Genomic DNA, 15,943 nt, shown 5'->3' with positions numbered 1-15,943 from the left:
CTCTGTGTAGTAGGCTTGCCTGGAACTCACGCCCTCTTGTCTTGGCCTCCTAGATCACGGTGAAATTACAAGCACGGGCCTCCATGCCTGTCACATCTCCCTCTTAGTGATGCTCTCAGAGAGAGAGGTAACAGACACTTGGAAGGCCAGATCAAGGTAGAAACCCTCTTGCTGTAAATGTACAAACACACAATTGCCCTTCTAAGGTCAGGGGATTTGGAGGCACTAACTTTAAATTTAAGGTAGAGAGCCTAGTTTTATGTGGGATGGTTCTAAGTCCAGGATGCCAATCATCATTACTTGGTCATACATAGTGTAGAGCTGTATGATATCCACTTCTTTATTGTAATAAAGTAGACAAAATGGGAATAGAAAAGCATGTATTAGAGGGAATAATCATATATTTTGTGAACTTTTAGTCATTTTTCATTGTGTGTGTATGTGTATGTGTGTGTGTGTGTGTGTGTGTATGCATGTGTGTGTGTGCATACATATGCTCCAGGGCACATATGTATGTCTGTGTATGTGTGTGTACACATATGCTCCAGGGCACATGTGTAGGTAGGTGTGTGTATGCGCGTGTGTGTGTGTGTGTGTGTGTGTGTGCGCGCGCGAGTGTGTGTGTGTGTGTGCACGTGTGCGTGTACGTGTGTGTGTGTGTGTGTATACATATGCTCTAGGGCACATGTGTATGTCTGTGTATGTGTGTGTACACATATGCTCCAGGGCACATGTGTAGGTAGGGGTGTGTGTGTGTGTGTGTGTGTGTGTGTGTGCTCGCATGTGTGGTACTGAGGACTGACTCCAGGCCCTCATTTACTCCACCACTGAGCTACACTCAGCCTTTTATGAAGCTTGAAAACATTCCTACCTAACTATAAATGTGCATGAGGCCCCAGTTAGCTATCCCTGCCCCTTGCTATGGCATGACAAAGCCTCTAGGCCAGGCTGGCTTCCTTTTCCAGGCTCAGAACTGACTTGGCATCTCAGCAGAGTGCCTGTCTTGCAGGACAGGTACCCATTCTATTTCTTTGAACAATCCTTACAGGTTTGAACACTCAGTCCCGTTTCTCACACCCAGTCCTGTTTCTCACACATTCTCCTGTGCCACTTTGAAGCTCATCAGATGGTGGTGGCTTTGAAGGTACCATTTAGTCAGTGCCAGTTCAGACACGTGACTTTGATAGTCCCATTTCTCATCCACATACCATAACACAAGGGAGGTATGAGCAGAATTCATTTGCTTTTTCCCACTAAACAAATGAGAAAGAGGACTCTGCGATGGGCCAAGTTCCTGTTCCCACTGTGTATAGTAGGAGTCACCTGGTTAGTTATAAGGTAATAGGAAGATAATACATGTGGTTTAGAGTTTTAGGACCAGCCTTCAAGATCCAACCAAGCCCAATACTAACCTTAAAACTGAACCTTAGAATCTTTTTAGTCTGAAAGTAATGAGTATTTTGCTGATTTCAAAGCTGCAAGCCTCAGTTGAGACAGTGCATGCACACATGCTCTCAAACCTCCACTAGCAAACAGGTGAAGCTACAGTCTTTTTCCTTAACCCCTACTTCCCAACATAAATATTTGGCAATATACCACTGCAGAAGGCTAAGAATGCTGCTTATTACCTTATCTGGCACAACATTTTTGGAAAATGTTTCCTTACTAAATACAGAAAAAGTCTTTATAGTATTTATTCCTGAAAAGAATTAATACATGAAGACCCAAAGCAAAATCTAAAAGGCTGCATTTAAATCACCAAAGATGTGTCCAGTTTTCTAGAATTGGGCAGTGGCGTTATTCTCAGTCTATCTCCAACATAGCATATGACCATAGTAATGCAAGATAGGTCAATGTGTAGGTCAATGTGTAAACAATGTGTAAAGTTTTAAACTTTAGTAGTGACTGTTTGGCTTTAATCCCAATCATTTAGGAGCCTCGATGGGCTTGCCTTAAAGCAAACTAGATGAGATCCAATTACAGGAAGCTAAGACCACTGATGAAGCCACAGGTCCCTCCTCAGATCTTTGGGCTTGGGAACTTCTTACGTAATTAAATACATTTAGCCATGACTAACAATCAAGGAGCTAGAGACATTTGCATTTATAACAGCTATTAAAACAGTGTTTGCCGCCGGGCGGTGGTGGCACACGCCTTTAATCCCAGCACTCGGGAGGCAGAGGCCGGCGGATCTCTGTGAGTTCGAGGCCAGCCTGGGCTACCAAGTGAGTTCCAGGAAAGGCGCAAAGCTACACAGAGAAACCCTGTCTCGAAAAACCAAAAAAAAAAAAAAACAAAAAAAAACAAAAAAAAACAAACAGTGTTTGCCTAACCTTCGAGTTCTGGCGGGTTTCAGTGACTCCTTGAGTGTGGCATGGCATCATTGGTAAAGATAAATGTATCACATTCATGAGCATTCTAATTTTCAGGGATATGTCCAGTGTCATGTGGCTTTACAATGGTCCATGTGTTCTTATCCTTTACAACTCTGGCTGCACCAAGCTAGCCAGTAGAATTGTAAATGGCTTTGTGAAACTTCCAGGTAATGTTTTTTGACATTGCATTCTCCCATGCCACTCATCATGGCAAATGGGGCACAGGGGTGCAGGTGGGGTGGGTAGGCTTTGGCTACGGGTGCATTTGAGCTCCAAATGCAAGGAGAAAGCCGTGATTAGCAAGGTGAGTTTTCTCCCCGCATAAAGTCCACACCATGCTTTCTCGGTCCCTTCGGCAAGCCACTGCTGGCTCATCTGGCCTGGTTTAAGTCTTAGAAAATAACTAAAGCTAGGCATGGCATGACACACCAGTAATCCCAGCACTCAGAGTCTAAGGCAGGGGAATTGAGAGTTCAAGGCCAGCCTGGGCCACACAGTGAGACTCTATCTCAAAAACCAAAACAAAAAAAACCCCAAAACAAGACAGAAAACAAGAAGGGAACATACAACATAAACACAAATTATTGTACCCCATGACTCAGGTGTTGGGGTCATGACCCCCAACAAGGGTTTTAATATATAATTAAAAATACATTGCTTTTTACATAGTGTGTTGGCTTGTGCAGGGAAATCGGAGGATAACTCGCAGGAGTTGTTTCTCTCCTTCTGTCATCTGTGTCCTGGGGACTGAACTCCAGTTGGCAGCCTTAGCAGCATCTTTACCCACTGAATCATCTCAAGGGCCTTAGCAAGACATAAACAGGAAAACCGACACCCACGCACTCCTATGGAAGTGTTTTGCCTGGCGTGTAAAAGAGTCCTCAGCTTTAGTTATGCCCCCTCCTTTGGCCACAGTCCTTCAGTCTAGAGTCCTTTACTCAAAGTGGACTAAAGGCAGAGAGTCCAAGCCAACCACTTCATCCCTGAGCTGTTATGACAGGGACAGTGTCCTTCTCAGATCTGACACATTGGCTCTATACAGAAGAGGACACAGATTGTCTATTCCTTTAGAGTTTGGAGAGAGAAGGGCAAAGGAAGACCTCAAGGATGGTTTTACAGGACCTCTTAGGCTACTGTGAGCTGGTCTAGCTGCCCCTCGGGAAGATGAAGGAGCAGACTGGGCAGAATAAGTCCATGGCAAGAGGTAGCAGCTGCCATCATTTTCCAGACCTCTCATGGTAAGGGGGAGAGGCCTGTGGAGTTGTCCTGGAGGGTTCCAGCCCTAGCAGAGGAAACTCCAGATGTGCAAACCATAGTGAGAGCTACAATAGCACAAAGTCATGTGGGAGAAATACAAAGACACAAGACACACCATTCCGGTGGGATGCTTTTCTGTCCTAACCGTGCTCCAGAATTCTCAAGTCAACTACTCTAAATTGGGACTGTTGTATCAACAGGTTAAAGGATAATATTAACTGTCCAGAAATCCTAGGGAGTGTGAGAAGAGGGGTGTGTGTGTGTGTGTGTGTGTGTGTGTGTGTGTGTGTGTGTGTCGGTAACAGTGCTAACCAAGCAAATCTTTCCACCTTTCCTCGAGCAGTACTCAATTCTCAGACCACGAGATATTCACCTGTAATCCCAATACTTCTAAGGGGAGAGAGGAAGTAGAAACAGGACAACCCATCAGCTTATGGGCTAGCTGGCCTGAATTAAGCACTATAACAGCACAAACATGAGAGATCTTAACTCAACAGAGAGAAGCTACTCTGAAGGCTGTGCTGGAAGCTCCAGATGCACCATGGCACTCACACACCTGTACCCACATGTGGGTGCGAGCACATGTGCATGCACACACAAAAATACAATTTTAAGAACTTTAGACTGTTAGTTGCATAGATTATGTCATAAAATAGCAGGAATATTAAGCATACTTGTAATTTCTTGGACACACATACACACATGACTTTGTTAGCCTTCATTAGTCAGTTTTGTCCTGTAGCAGCATATGATTCTAGAAACTTCTTTACAGTCTTCAGAGCTTACCACCAGTGATTAAGGAGTTATAAAAAATGGCTCAATCTATTTTAACTGTTAGTATTTTAAGACCACAGGTTAAATTAGTGTTGATGGTAGGTTTATAATTAAGACAGATGGTCAAGATAGGCATGGGAGATCACATTTCTCAGTCACCATACTTGTCTTACCACTTGGTTTTGGGCAAATGACCCCATTTCTCACACAAAGGGGTAGTAACCACAGCATGGGCCTAACTGACGGGGGTGCGGTGTGGATTAGCTCATGAATACATAGTAACAAACAAAATATGAAACCTACAAAGCAGAGCGTCCTGCCTCCCAGGGAGGCATGGTGAAACATGCTGAGCAGGAGTCATATGCCATTCTCAGATGCACGTGCCTTCCCCAACCCATTAACTGCACAGCCTGCTGAGGTTTCAGCCACCCAGCCCATGTCCAATCCAAAGTTTCTAGAACTGAAACTGACAGTTGTGAGAGAGTTTTGAGTTGCAAAGGATATGATGCCTGTGCATCACCTGGGTCCTGATCCTGTCAGGTTAGAGCATCAGGCTTCGCCAGTAATTCTGGAATTAAGTTTTCAGAGCACAATGTGGAGGGAGTGAAAGGACAGTGGAGGAAGTCATCTAGAATGAATCGTAAATGATGTTCTGAATAGATGCTTCTGTTTTACACATTAGAAATCTTATCAAGTTGTTGCTTAGTTACAACTCCAAATCCACATGATAGATTTCTCTCTGGGCCAGGACGGCCACGGGAAAAAGACTGCCCATAGTAAGCCTGAGGCAGCGAAGGCTCCGCTGCACTCCAGGGGCACACCCATGAGTGCACTGGCATGGGATGCTGCACTCCAGGGGCACACCCATGAGTGCACTGGCATGGGATGCTGCACTCCAGGGGCACACCCAGGAGTGCACTGGCATGGGATGCTGCACTCCAGGGGCACACCTATGAGTGCACTGGCATGGCATCCTGCACTCCAGGGGCACACCCAGGAGTGCACTGGCATGGGATCCTGCACTCCAGGGGCACACCCATGAATGCACTGGCATGGGATCCTGCACTCCAGGGGCACACCTATGAGTGCACTGGCATGGCATCCTGCACTCCAGGGGCACACCCATGAGTGCACTGGCATGGGATGCTGCACTCCAGGGGCACACCCAGGAGTGCACTGGCATGGGATCCTGCACTCCAGGGGCACACCCATGAGTGCACTGGCATGGGATCCTGCACTCCAGGGGCACACCCATGAGTGCACTGGCATGGGATCCTGCCGCTTTCGTTCCTGTGATGAAAGCTTCAGTCTGCTTAGGAGCCAGATAGATCATGCATCTTTAAATAGATGTCAGAAGTGAGGATACCGGAAATGATCACTGTCTTGTTCTATTTCATTTAAACCATACAGTAAAACGATGAAGGAGATCAAATTAAAATTCAGCTCTATGAAGGAAGATCCAAAGCCAGAGCAACAGATCCTTTAGGAGAGTTGGGACCACTGTCCTTAAGACTTAATTGGAATTATTTATGGAGCAGTTTGCTTAAACAGAATGCTTTAGTATTTCCCAAGGCCACTGCTGAGACCTGAGGCTGCTAGATCCACCTCCCAGCTAGAATTCTTCACTCCTTTTTGCAAGCCCTCATTTTTGTGCTACTGTTATGTTGATCTTTTTTTTTTTTTTAATGTACATTGATGTTTTACCTGTATGTATGTCTGTGTGAAGGTATTGGGTCCCCTGGACCAGGAGCTACAGACAGTTGTGAGTTGCCATGTGGTGCTGGGAATTAAACCCGGGTCCTCTGGAAGAGCAGCCAGTGCTCTTAGCCGCCGAGTCATCTCTCCAGGCCCCATATTTTTTTTTTTTTGATGTTGTTCGTTTGTTTTTTCTCGAGGCAGGGTTTCTCTGTGTAGCTTTGGTGCCTATCCTGAATCTTGCTCTGTAGACCAGGCTGGCCTCGAACTCACAGAGATCTGCCTGGCTCTGCCTCCCAAGTACTGGGATTAAAGGCATGTGCCATCCCTGCCCAGCTAAGGTTTTTTTTTTTTTTCTTCCCATATTGATCTTTTAAAGGCATAAATACCTCACTTTCCTGGATAGAGCCTTCCAATGATTTTCTTTAACACTTAGAATGAAACTCAACTGTCCACCAGGACCATCCAGGCCCTGTAAGTTCTGGTCCCAACTCTTCCAAGCAGACTTGCTATACTCCTTCCCTCTCCACAGCAGTCCAACTTTAAGGTGCCCACACCGGTTATTCCTTTTGCCTGGAAGATCGCACAGCCAAGTCCACCTACTGTGTCTCACAGCTCAGGTGAGTTTGGCTGTGTCCTCTGGAGACCTTCATCTTCACCTACGCATCACCTCATTTAAGAAGTCTGCCGAAACTTAACTCCACCAGTCTTTTCCCAACTAGAACGCCAGCACCACGACAGCAGGGGACAGATCTCTTGTTCCTTTTTTCATCGAAGTCCAGCACCAGTGTATGCCTTCTCTTGAGCCGTGGTTTCATTAGCACAGTCAGTGGTTAAGAGCCTGGGATTGGAGGGCAGGCCAAACTTGGTTTCAACACCAGGTTACATCTGGGTCAAGTTCATCTTTCTAAAACTTGGTTTCTTTATACAGTAGAAATACTTGTGGGACAACATACATTTCAAATTTAAACACACTCACTGGGACTCAAGTCTACTTGGTGAGTGTTTAGTTTCCAGCTCTAACTTCACAGGCTTGCTTTCCTGTGCAAGGCACACACCGATGACTCCAGCATTTGGGAGGCTGAGGCAGGAATGAGTGAGTGCATGGCCAGCCTGGGCTGCATACAGAGACCTTGTCTCAAAAAACGAACTTAAGAAAGCATTCCTCTAAGTCTCAGCCTCAACTATAACACGCAGTTGTGAAGAGGAAAATATAAAAATATAGTTAACACCAAAAATGTTAGATCATCCCTCTACCATTTTTCTTTCTGCAACCCAAGAATGCAGTACTTCAGGAGGGCAAGGTGAGCTCGCTCGGTCCAGACCATCCTCCAGAACCTAGTGTGAGCCAATTACTTCCATTAGCCATTTTGTTTCTCAGCTTTCCTCGCCAAGCTGCATGGCAACAACAGCTCGGGGACCTTGGTGCTTCACTTACACTGCAGGAACACTGGCTAGCACAAGCCTGGACCGCGAACATTTTCTAGATAGACTCAAGATGTAGTATCAGCACTTTATTCCATTGGAAGAAAAAAAAATGTATTTCCAATGTGGAAGTTTGAATGACTTTGAGTAATATAAAATGGATGTTGACTTCTAAGTTCAGAGTTCTTACTGCCTCCAAGCAATGGACACCTCTGCTCTGAAGATCCTCATCACTCAACCTTTGATGCTGACAGGGGCAGAGTCATGATCACATCTCCATTTACAGAAGCTAAGAAGAAACTTTCCAATAAATAAGGAATTTTCGGAACAGACCCTTTTATAATGCATTTTATTACACCAGCTCTCCCTATGAAAGCCTTTCAGTTAAATATTGAAGTCCCTCTGTTTTGTGCAGGTCTGGTTTTATTTTCATGTTCAAGAACCCATTTCAGAAGGCATTCCAAGACATTTCCTTCTTGAGCACAGGCTGCTTAACCTCAAGGATCAGCCATAATGGTAGCTTCAAGTTCTTCCTCTTCCAGTCAAGGGACCATACTTCCATCTTGGGCTACACAAGATGGAATCTCACTGTCCAAGAGGAATTTAGATAGGCTGTCCCATCATATGGAGAGGATAACCTGTGTGTGCACTGGTGTGGTGTGGTGTGGTGTGTGTGTGTGTATGTGTAGTGTGTGTATGTGTGTGTGCATGTGCGTGGTGTGTGTGTATGTGGTGTATGTGTGTGTATGTCTGTGTGTGTGTGTATGTATGAATGTATGTGTATGTGTAGTGTGTGTATGTGTGTGTATGTATGTGTGTGTGGTGTGTATATGTGTGTATATATGTATGTGTGTGTATGTCTGTGTGTGTGTGTGTGTGTAGGAAGATAAGAGACACACACAATCCCATCCTCATCACTTCTTTTTCAGATGGAGGGAAACAGGGTTTGCTCAAATGACATAGAAAATAGGTCTTATAATTTAAATTTTATTTTAAAAATAAAAGGTTCAATAAACTAGTAGCCCTTGAGACTGGGTGAATGTGTGTGCGTGCACACACTCACATGCTTAAGTGGGTCCATTTTAGTTCCACGTGTGTTTTTCCACACACCAGCTTCTGGTATCAAGCTCTGGTCGGCAGGACACCAGAATGCCTTTGTGTCCCTTGCTGACACGACGACATTGTGTTTTTCTCCCATTATCCAAGGATAAATGACCTAGATAGTATGCCTATTAAAGCCTCATTTTTCTTCTGCCCCTTTGTCTACAGTGTACCACATTATCACAGGCTGCACACATTTTCAGGATTCTTACTCTCAGATGCCCTTTCAGGGGAGCAATAAGAGGTTTTTGTGTGTGTGTCTGCTGAGATATCTGGTGTGGAATTACATAAAGGTAATTCAAGGTTTTCTCCCCATCTAGTCTTGAAGACAGTTAGTGTGGTACTAACAGCTAATCTAGCATAAGAGGATATAGCAAGCAACTGTACGAAAGCCAGAATGCTGGACTTGCATCTATTGCGGATACAAAAAAAACAGAGTGAACGAACACCAGTTCCCCTACACACTGCATTCTATAACTACATCTCTGCATATCATGAGTCACTTTTATTAAAAGCATCAGTACTACAGTTGGCAGCAATTTACATTTTATCTTACATGATAGCAGTTTTCAGAGAAAAAAATAAAAGGACATCACAACAAAGAAAAACATTTACAAAGTCCTGTCTGTAAACTTCAAGGCTAGTTTAGAGCTGAGGTAATGCTGTTTTAGCTTTGTGGCTAAAGTAACAAAGTCCTTTAATTTAAAAAAAAAAAAAAAAAAGGTACCTGATTCTCACTTCTCACTCTTTTATTTAATCTATTTATTTTGTTTATACCAGTGCATCACAAGACCACAAGCCAATGGAACTGCAGTTGTCTGGCAAGAACCCTCCCAGTAGGTTAATTTTCCAAAGGGACCCTTCACATTCAACAGCTGCCTTATTATTGCTGCACCTCGGGGTAGAGGCGTTCACACTAACGTGGAGATTGTCAGAGTGTATGGATGTGTGTGTATGCGCGATGTGGGAACCCCCATACAGTCAGAAAGGGAAACGAAGGGGCAAGTTATGATATGTATGGTAAATTTCATCTTGACCTTCACAGCAAAAAATTAAAATTAAAAAATTAAATATATAACTTCATACTTCCTTCGAGCAGCACTTCCTTCCACTAGTGCCGCTCTGTTACAAATTGCTCTTTATTATAATACCAGTGGTACCCAAAGAAAAACGCAGAGCATTATGTAAGTTTCCTTAAAAAGACATGATCACCTCTCAAATTTCATCTTTCCTAGGGATAATAAATAATGCACTGCACAATACTTAATGACCAAGATACCTTCGGACACACCTGCATAACATGACTTGGACTTTTTTTCCTTTTTTTTTCTTTTGCTACACTATGTTACAGAACAGCTTATAAAACTAGGTATGAACATTAACTGTGAGTGTAAACAGTAGGACTACCACCTGTCAACAGTTTTCAACACTTTCAGCGGAACTGCTGCTGTCACTCGGCATTTCCGTTGTTCTCCATCTCTTCCCCGCCTTCGAGGGAGTCCAGCTCTTCACCCTGTGCAACCTCGTCTTCCAAGATGGAGGACTCCGCCGTCTTGTCCAGGTTGTCCTCGGCATCGCTGCCTTCCAGGGTCTCTCCGTCTTTACAGGGGCCTCCCTCAGCCTTCTCAGCAGCCTTTTCCTCGCTGGCACCCACGGCGTTCTGGAGTCCCGCCAGGGCTGGGAAGCCAGGCAGTGTCAATCCCCCCAGTCCTGGAGGTAGAAACATGGATGGGTAGAAGAGGCCGGGGGCCATGGTGGACAGGAGGAAAGGGTTGAAGGCCAGCGGGTTGGAGGGCAACGCAGCCGGGGCAGTAGCAGCACCAACAGATCCGTTCGCAGAGTCAGCAGCCGACACGGCGTCTGTGCTTTTCTCAGAGTCTCGATTCTCTTCTCCGTTTCCGTTCCCTTTCTCTTCCGCTTTTGAAGTGCCGTCCTCCGGCTCTCCTTGCGCAGCAGTAGTGGCGTTTCCAGTAGCAGCTGAGAGAGGGTTGTTGAGCAGCCCGCCCAGGCCGAACACGTTGGGCAGGCCTGCCATCCCTGGCAGCATCAGGGGCAGCACGGCGGCAGGGTTCTTCGCGTCGCCTCCGGCGGTGGCAGCTGTGGCCAGTCCTGGAGGGAAGCCCATGAGCCCTGCCAGCTGGAGGGACTGGAGGTTCTGGAGATTCTGAAGGCTTGTCAGGTCCATCCCAGCAAACAGGCTGTTCACCAACAGAGGGTTGATCCCTGAAGTAGAGGCGACAGCAGCCGCCGCGGCGGCTGCTCGGGCGATCTCGCTCTTGGGCCTCCGTCCTCTCCGGCTGGCTCCTTCTCCCCGCACCACAGGTCCAGTGAGAAGACGGTCGAACATTGACTCGGGAACAAAACCCTGGAGGGCAGGGAAAGGCAGACAACAGCTGTAAAGGCCAGTGAAGAGCGATGAGCTTCACACCAACGTTCTAAATGTGTGAGCGATTGTTTCCATTCTAAAGGCTTAATGCAAGAACTTGGGAAAGCACAGGTTCTGTTTTTCACCGCTATGTTAGCTTGCTGAATTGTGCTGAGTTGCAGGGAAAAAGAAAAAAATTCAAGGCTACTCTAGCACTGAAGTAAATGCCCAGGTAGCCCGAATCCATAATTAACTTAAGGATCAACACACCAGCTAGCAGCTGATTGACCGTAATCAGTACCTGATGTGTACATGTGCATCACATGCCTCAAGTACAAACAACTTTTCATCTGTCAATTAATTGCCAGATAACTATCTGTCAATTTAAAAAGGGTTTATATGGAAGAAATATGATAAAATAGTTATCATGAAAGAGCATGCAAGACCACAAGCTATTCTATACACTGTGTGTACTGGATATTTCAACTATAGATAAGTGTAACAATGTGGGAAATTTAATAAGTTAGACTCACATGTTAGTATATACCCCAGAAAAATGAGAAGTTACACCAAAACCTGCATGTATATGTTTACTGCAGTTTTACTAATGGTTTCACAAATGTGGAAATCCCGGAGGTCTTTCCATGGGTGAAGGAACAACACGAGGTGGCCAAGCATGCAACAGCATGCTGTGCAGCAGCAAAGAGCAGATCTGGATACATACTCTAGCCTAGGCGACTGGGAAATACTCAGGGAAAGCCACAGTCTCAGCCAACATAGTTCTACTTCTACTTTATGCAGCTCCGAAAGACAAGACATTAGGAAGGGAGACTAGGTCAGCAGTCGGCAGGGATACAGAGGTGGACTCGGAAGTACAAGGACCCTACCACAGGAGATCAGGCAGGTACCAGTCCATAAAAACGGTTCATTACCACACAATGGCTAGAACGCTCCATCATGAGTCAATTTTAATTGTATTATTAAACAAACAAACCCAATAAGCATGCTATTAATCTGTCTTGAAAAGAAACTAATACTGATAAATTTTTATGCAGAATTGCTGTCTGTTTTAAAACTGGAAATCGCAGCTAATAATCTTACTGCTCCCAACCAATACACATTGCATCGCCCAGATGATGCTAACTAGGCTTATCTGGAACAAGTCCACCTCCAGGCCGGGAGTGGGTATGTCCACACAATATTTTTACATCAGAGCTGACCAATCAGTTCATTTGATGCCCTGACTCTGCTAAGATTAAGTTTCAACTGAGTAACTAATAGCCAAGAGGACAATAAACAGTTTGATATGTATCTCCAGTACTTACAGACTGCTTGACTATATCGGTCCAGTCTGGAGCAACTGCAAACTCAGGATTCTCCTCCAACCACCTGGGCAGGTCCTTCATTGGAGGGGCCATGGCTCCACCCATCTGGGAAAATGAATATAGTGAACTTCTGAACACTGCAGAGGCCTCCTTTCCTACTTCCCTCATCTCCCTCTTCCCAAACACACAGGTTCTAGAAGAAATGCAATTCTTCATCGTCACCAGCTCCTCCCTGGCATTTACCTTCTTCCCGTTCCGTTTGTTAACAACTGGGACCCTTTCCTCTCCTGTCAAAGTGTTTATATCCAACTTATTAGGATTCCGACACCTATGTCGCTTCTGTTTCGGTTTCTGAAACGAGGAAAACAGCACATCTGCATTCTTCTGCAAAAGAAAAGGGTTTATTTAATAAGGCTATATTTAGTACTGGCCCCTTCCTATAAATGCCTAAGAGAAGAGGTTCAAGCATTGTGGCGTTTTAACAGAAACTGTCTTTTCTGTGAAAGGATCTCCCAGCATTGACTGGCCCATCAAATAGGTACCGAGAATCTACTTAAAAATTTTTTTTAAGATTCATTTTTTTTTTTTATGCATGAGTATTTTTGTGGGTACCTGAGTTTAATTTAATCCTTGGCACCAAGAACAAAACAGGAGGAGGGTGAATATCTCCAAATATTTATGTAAATCATGCCATTTTAAAAGAGACTTCCTGTAGTACCTTTACTCATTTCTAGTCAATGACATAAATGAATCTAGAGATGATACCCTAAATAACTGGATGAGATTTTTGTCTTTGAGGTGTGATGGGTGGGGGCACTATTAGTAGCAGGAGATGAGATTGCCTGAACTTGGTTAAAAAAACAAAAAACAAAAAAACAAAAACATAACCATTAAGGCTACACAAAGAAACCCTGTCTCAAAAAAAGAAAAAGAATCACAAAAGCATAGAAGTAAGAGGTTTGTGTTGCCAGCCAGAAAGTGGACTACAGGACGCATCACAAGGAGCTACTGACTGAATGATGTGCAGTATAAAACAGAAGGGTTAGCGGCTTAAAAAGAAACCTCTGGAGACAAGAGCTTAATAGCTCTGAGTTGGTCACTTTGTCTGAAGCCCAAGGAAATGCACTCATGACTGTCAAGCCTAGACACCTAGCCCATGTGAGGAGAGCATGCTGGGGAGGAGCCGGGAGGAGCGGGGAGGAGCGGGGAGGAGCGGGGAGGAGCGGGGAGGAGCCGGGAGGAGAGGAACAGACGTCTTCAGGTAACGGTGAGGGCGTCCTTCAGTAGGACACACTGAACCAGTTTCTCCAATGTACAAGTTACAGCAGAAAACTGGGGCACGTGTGAACCTGGAGACACTCAAGCCAAAGGCAGAGGGTGCAGCTTGCTGTCAAAAACTCCCTCAGATGAGAAGCAATCAGGCAGGCCCAGCAAGGCTTCACAATCTCAGGTGGGAGCCAGAGGCAGGCGGATCTCTGAGTTTGAGGCCAGTCTGGTGTACAGAGTGAGTTCCAGGACAGCCAGAGCTACACAGAAAAACCCTGTCTTAAAGAAAAAAGAAAAAAAAAAAAAAAAAAAGGAAACCCCCAACCAACCAACCAACCAACCAACCAACCAACCAACCAACCAACCAGACCCTGCATTACTTACTGGTACATAACTGGGCATATCAACAGTGTAAGTAGGATGCAGCTTCAACCAGTCAACCAAGTCCTTGTTTTTAGGAGCGTCTTCTCCCACCAGCCTTGTCCCATCTTCAAGGTTTGTCACAGGGATCCGTGTGTCAGGGTCCAGCTGTCCAGGAGAAGGAATGTTTCGTATTGGTGGGGTCTCTATATCTTCTTCAAAAGCTTTGGTCACCTCAGCATCCTCCTACAGGAAGTGGACAGTGATCTGAATTGTTGAATGATGAGATTCTGAGGATGTTCTACCCCAGGAAAATCCTCTCCCAGCCCAATGACCTTTCATCAAAAAGGGAGAAGCTATCTGAAACAATGTCAGTTTTAGGATGACTTTTGAATTACAAGATGACACTTTTAGATTCCTCACATGGTAGGAATAGTACTTCTGTAGGAAATTCAAAGCCTAAGGGCCAAGCAAGCCATTAGGACTACACCAGCATGCTATGTGGCAGCCTGAGCTAGAGGTGTGAAAGGTGGGCTCACAGGGATCCTTGGATACCACTCCAACGAGCATCAGTTTATAAGTAACCAACTTATCGGCACTCTGATATAACTTGCGGTATAACTTCGTTGGCAGAGCACCATTTTGTGTTAGGCAGGTGTGGAAACACCAGAAATTAACACTCCACCCTCATTCTACCACTGGTCCTTAAATACTGTCCTTTCAACATTTAAACACCATCCTCATCCCCAGGGCTCCCCTTTCCCCCTGTATTATTACAACTTTCCTTGCTCTAGGTCCTAACACTCTTTAGTCCAATCTCCATGCTGCTATACCATACCGGGTTTTCTAAAATGAGTAATCTCTGCCTGGTCAAAAGCTGCCATTCAGTCATTCCCTTAGTGAGGCTACTTCAATAATTGGCTCCCTAATGCCTTCAGGACATCCCCGTGTTCTTCCACTTGGCACTCTGGGCTTTCCATAATCTGCACCTCATTTTATCACCATGGCCACATCTTCATAACTTCCTCATTGTGTTCACGCAAAATTCTCATGTCTCCAAGTCAGGCATGAGAAGAGCTCTCTTGCCCTGGAACTTCAGCTCCAACAAGATCTCCGAAACTTAACGACAGACAATATCTTCAGGAAAACGCCTATATGGGTTCCCCAATCTCCTTCTTGCACTCCAAGCCCTCCTTTGGGGCACCGCAAGCGTGCTGTGGTCCCAGCACACATACATAACTATGACAGATCACTGAAGTTTGGTCTCCTTACCCAAAAATACCTAAAACCAGGATGTACTGAATTTTGTATTTTTGAATATTTGTATAAACACTATCAGATATAATGGGGCTGGGATTCAAGTCTAAACATGAATTCATTTTGTTTATATACATCCTTACCACATAGCCTTAAGCAGTTTTTATGCAATTTGGGGGCGAGGGGTGAGGTGGTGTTTTGAGACAGAGTTTCTCTGCGTAGCCTTAGCTGTCCTTGGCTATCCTGGAACTAGCAGGCTGGCCTGGAACTCACAGAATTCCACCTGTCTCTGCCTCTCGAGTTCTGGAATTAAAAGCATGCACAACCACCACCACTTGGCTTCATGCAGTATTTTCAATATAACTATGTTTTTAACTTTTCCATTGATTCTATGTGTGCATGCATGGTTGATATGTGTGTGTGTGTGTGTGTGTGTGTGTGTGTGTGTGCGCAAATGTGCACATGTATGTACGATATGTATGTGGAAGTTAAAGGACAGCTTTGAGGAACTGCCTCTGTTCTTCCATCTATATGTACTTCTCTTACAGAATCAAAATGACGTCACCAGACTTGGGTGGCAAGTGCCTTTACCCACTGAGTCATTTTTCCTGCTCTACAGCTATGATTTGACTGTACCCTTCATTTGAAGTCAATTGTGGAATTTTCTATTAGTGTGTTCTGTTGGTGCCCAAAAGTTTGAGAATTTGGAGCACTTTGGATGTTTCAATTGGGGGACACTCAAA

General features: G+C 44.9%; 1 protein-coding gene across 1 annotated transcript in view; it reads right to left on the bottom strand.

Moving 5' to 3' along the window:
• Positions 1-9,113: 9,113 nt before the first annotated feature.
• Positions 9,114-15,943, bottom strand: part of Chd7 (chromodomain helicase DNA binding protein 7) — a 184,523-nt gene continuing 177,693 nt past the window's right edge. The window contains 4 exon segments of the mRNA XM_052715424.1: positions 9,114-10,992; positions 12,318-12,422; positions 12,561-12,701; positions 13,968-14,189. Of these exon segments, the coding sequence (XP_052571384.1) occupies positions 10,078-10,992; positions 12,318-12,422; positions 12,561-12,701; positions 13,968-14,189 (1,383 nt within the window). The 3' untranslated portion in view covers positions 9,114-10,077.

This window comes from Peromyscus californicus, unplaced genomic scaffold, assembly GCF_007827085.1.
Source record: "Peromyscus californicus insignis strain IS unplaced genomic scaffold, ASM782708v3 Scaffold_5__1_contigs__length_169319896, whole genome shotgun sequence".
Classification (NCBI taxonomy): domain Eukaryota; kingdom Metazoa; phylum Chordata; class Mammalia; order Rodentia; family Cricetidae; genus Peromyscus; species Peromyscus californicus.
The sequence above is the reverse complement of the archived record's forward strand: the minus strand, read 5'-3'. Positions and strand labels throughout refer to the sequence as shown.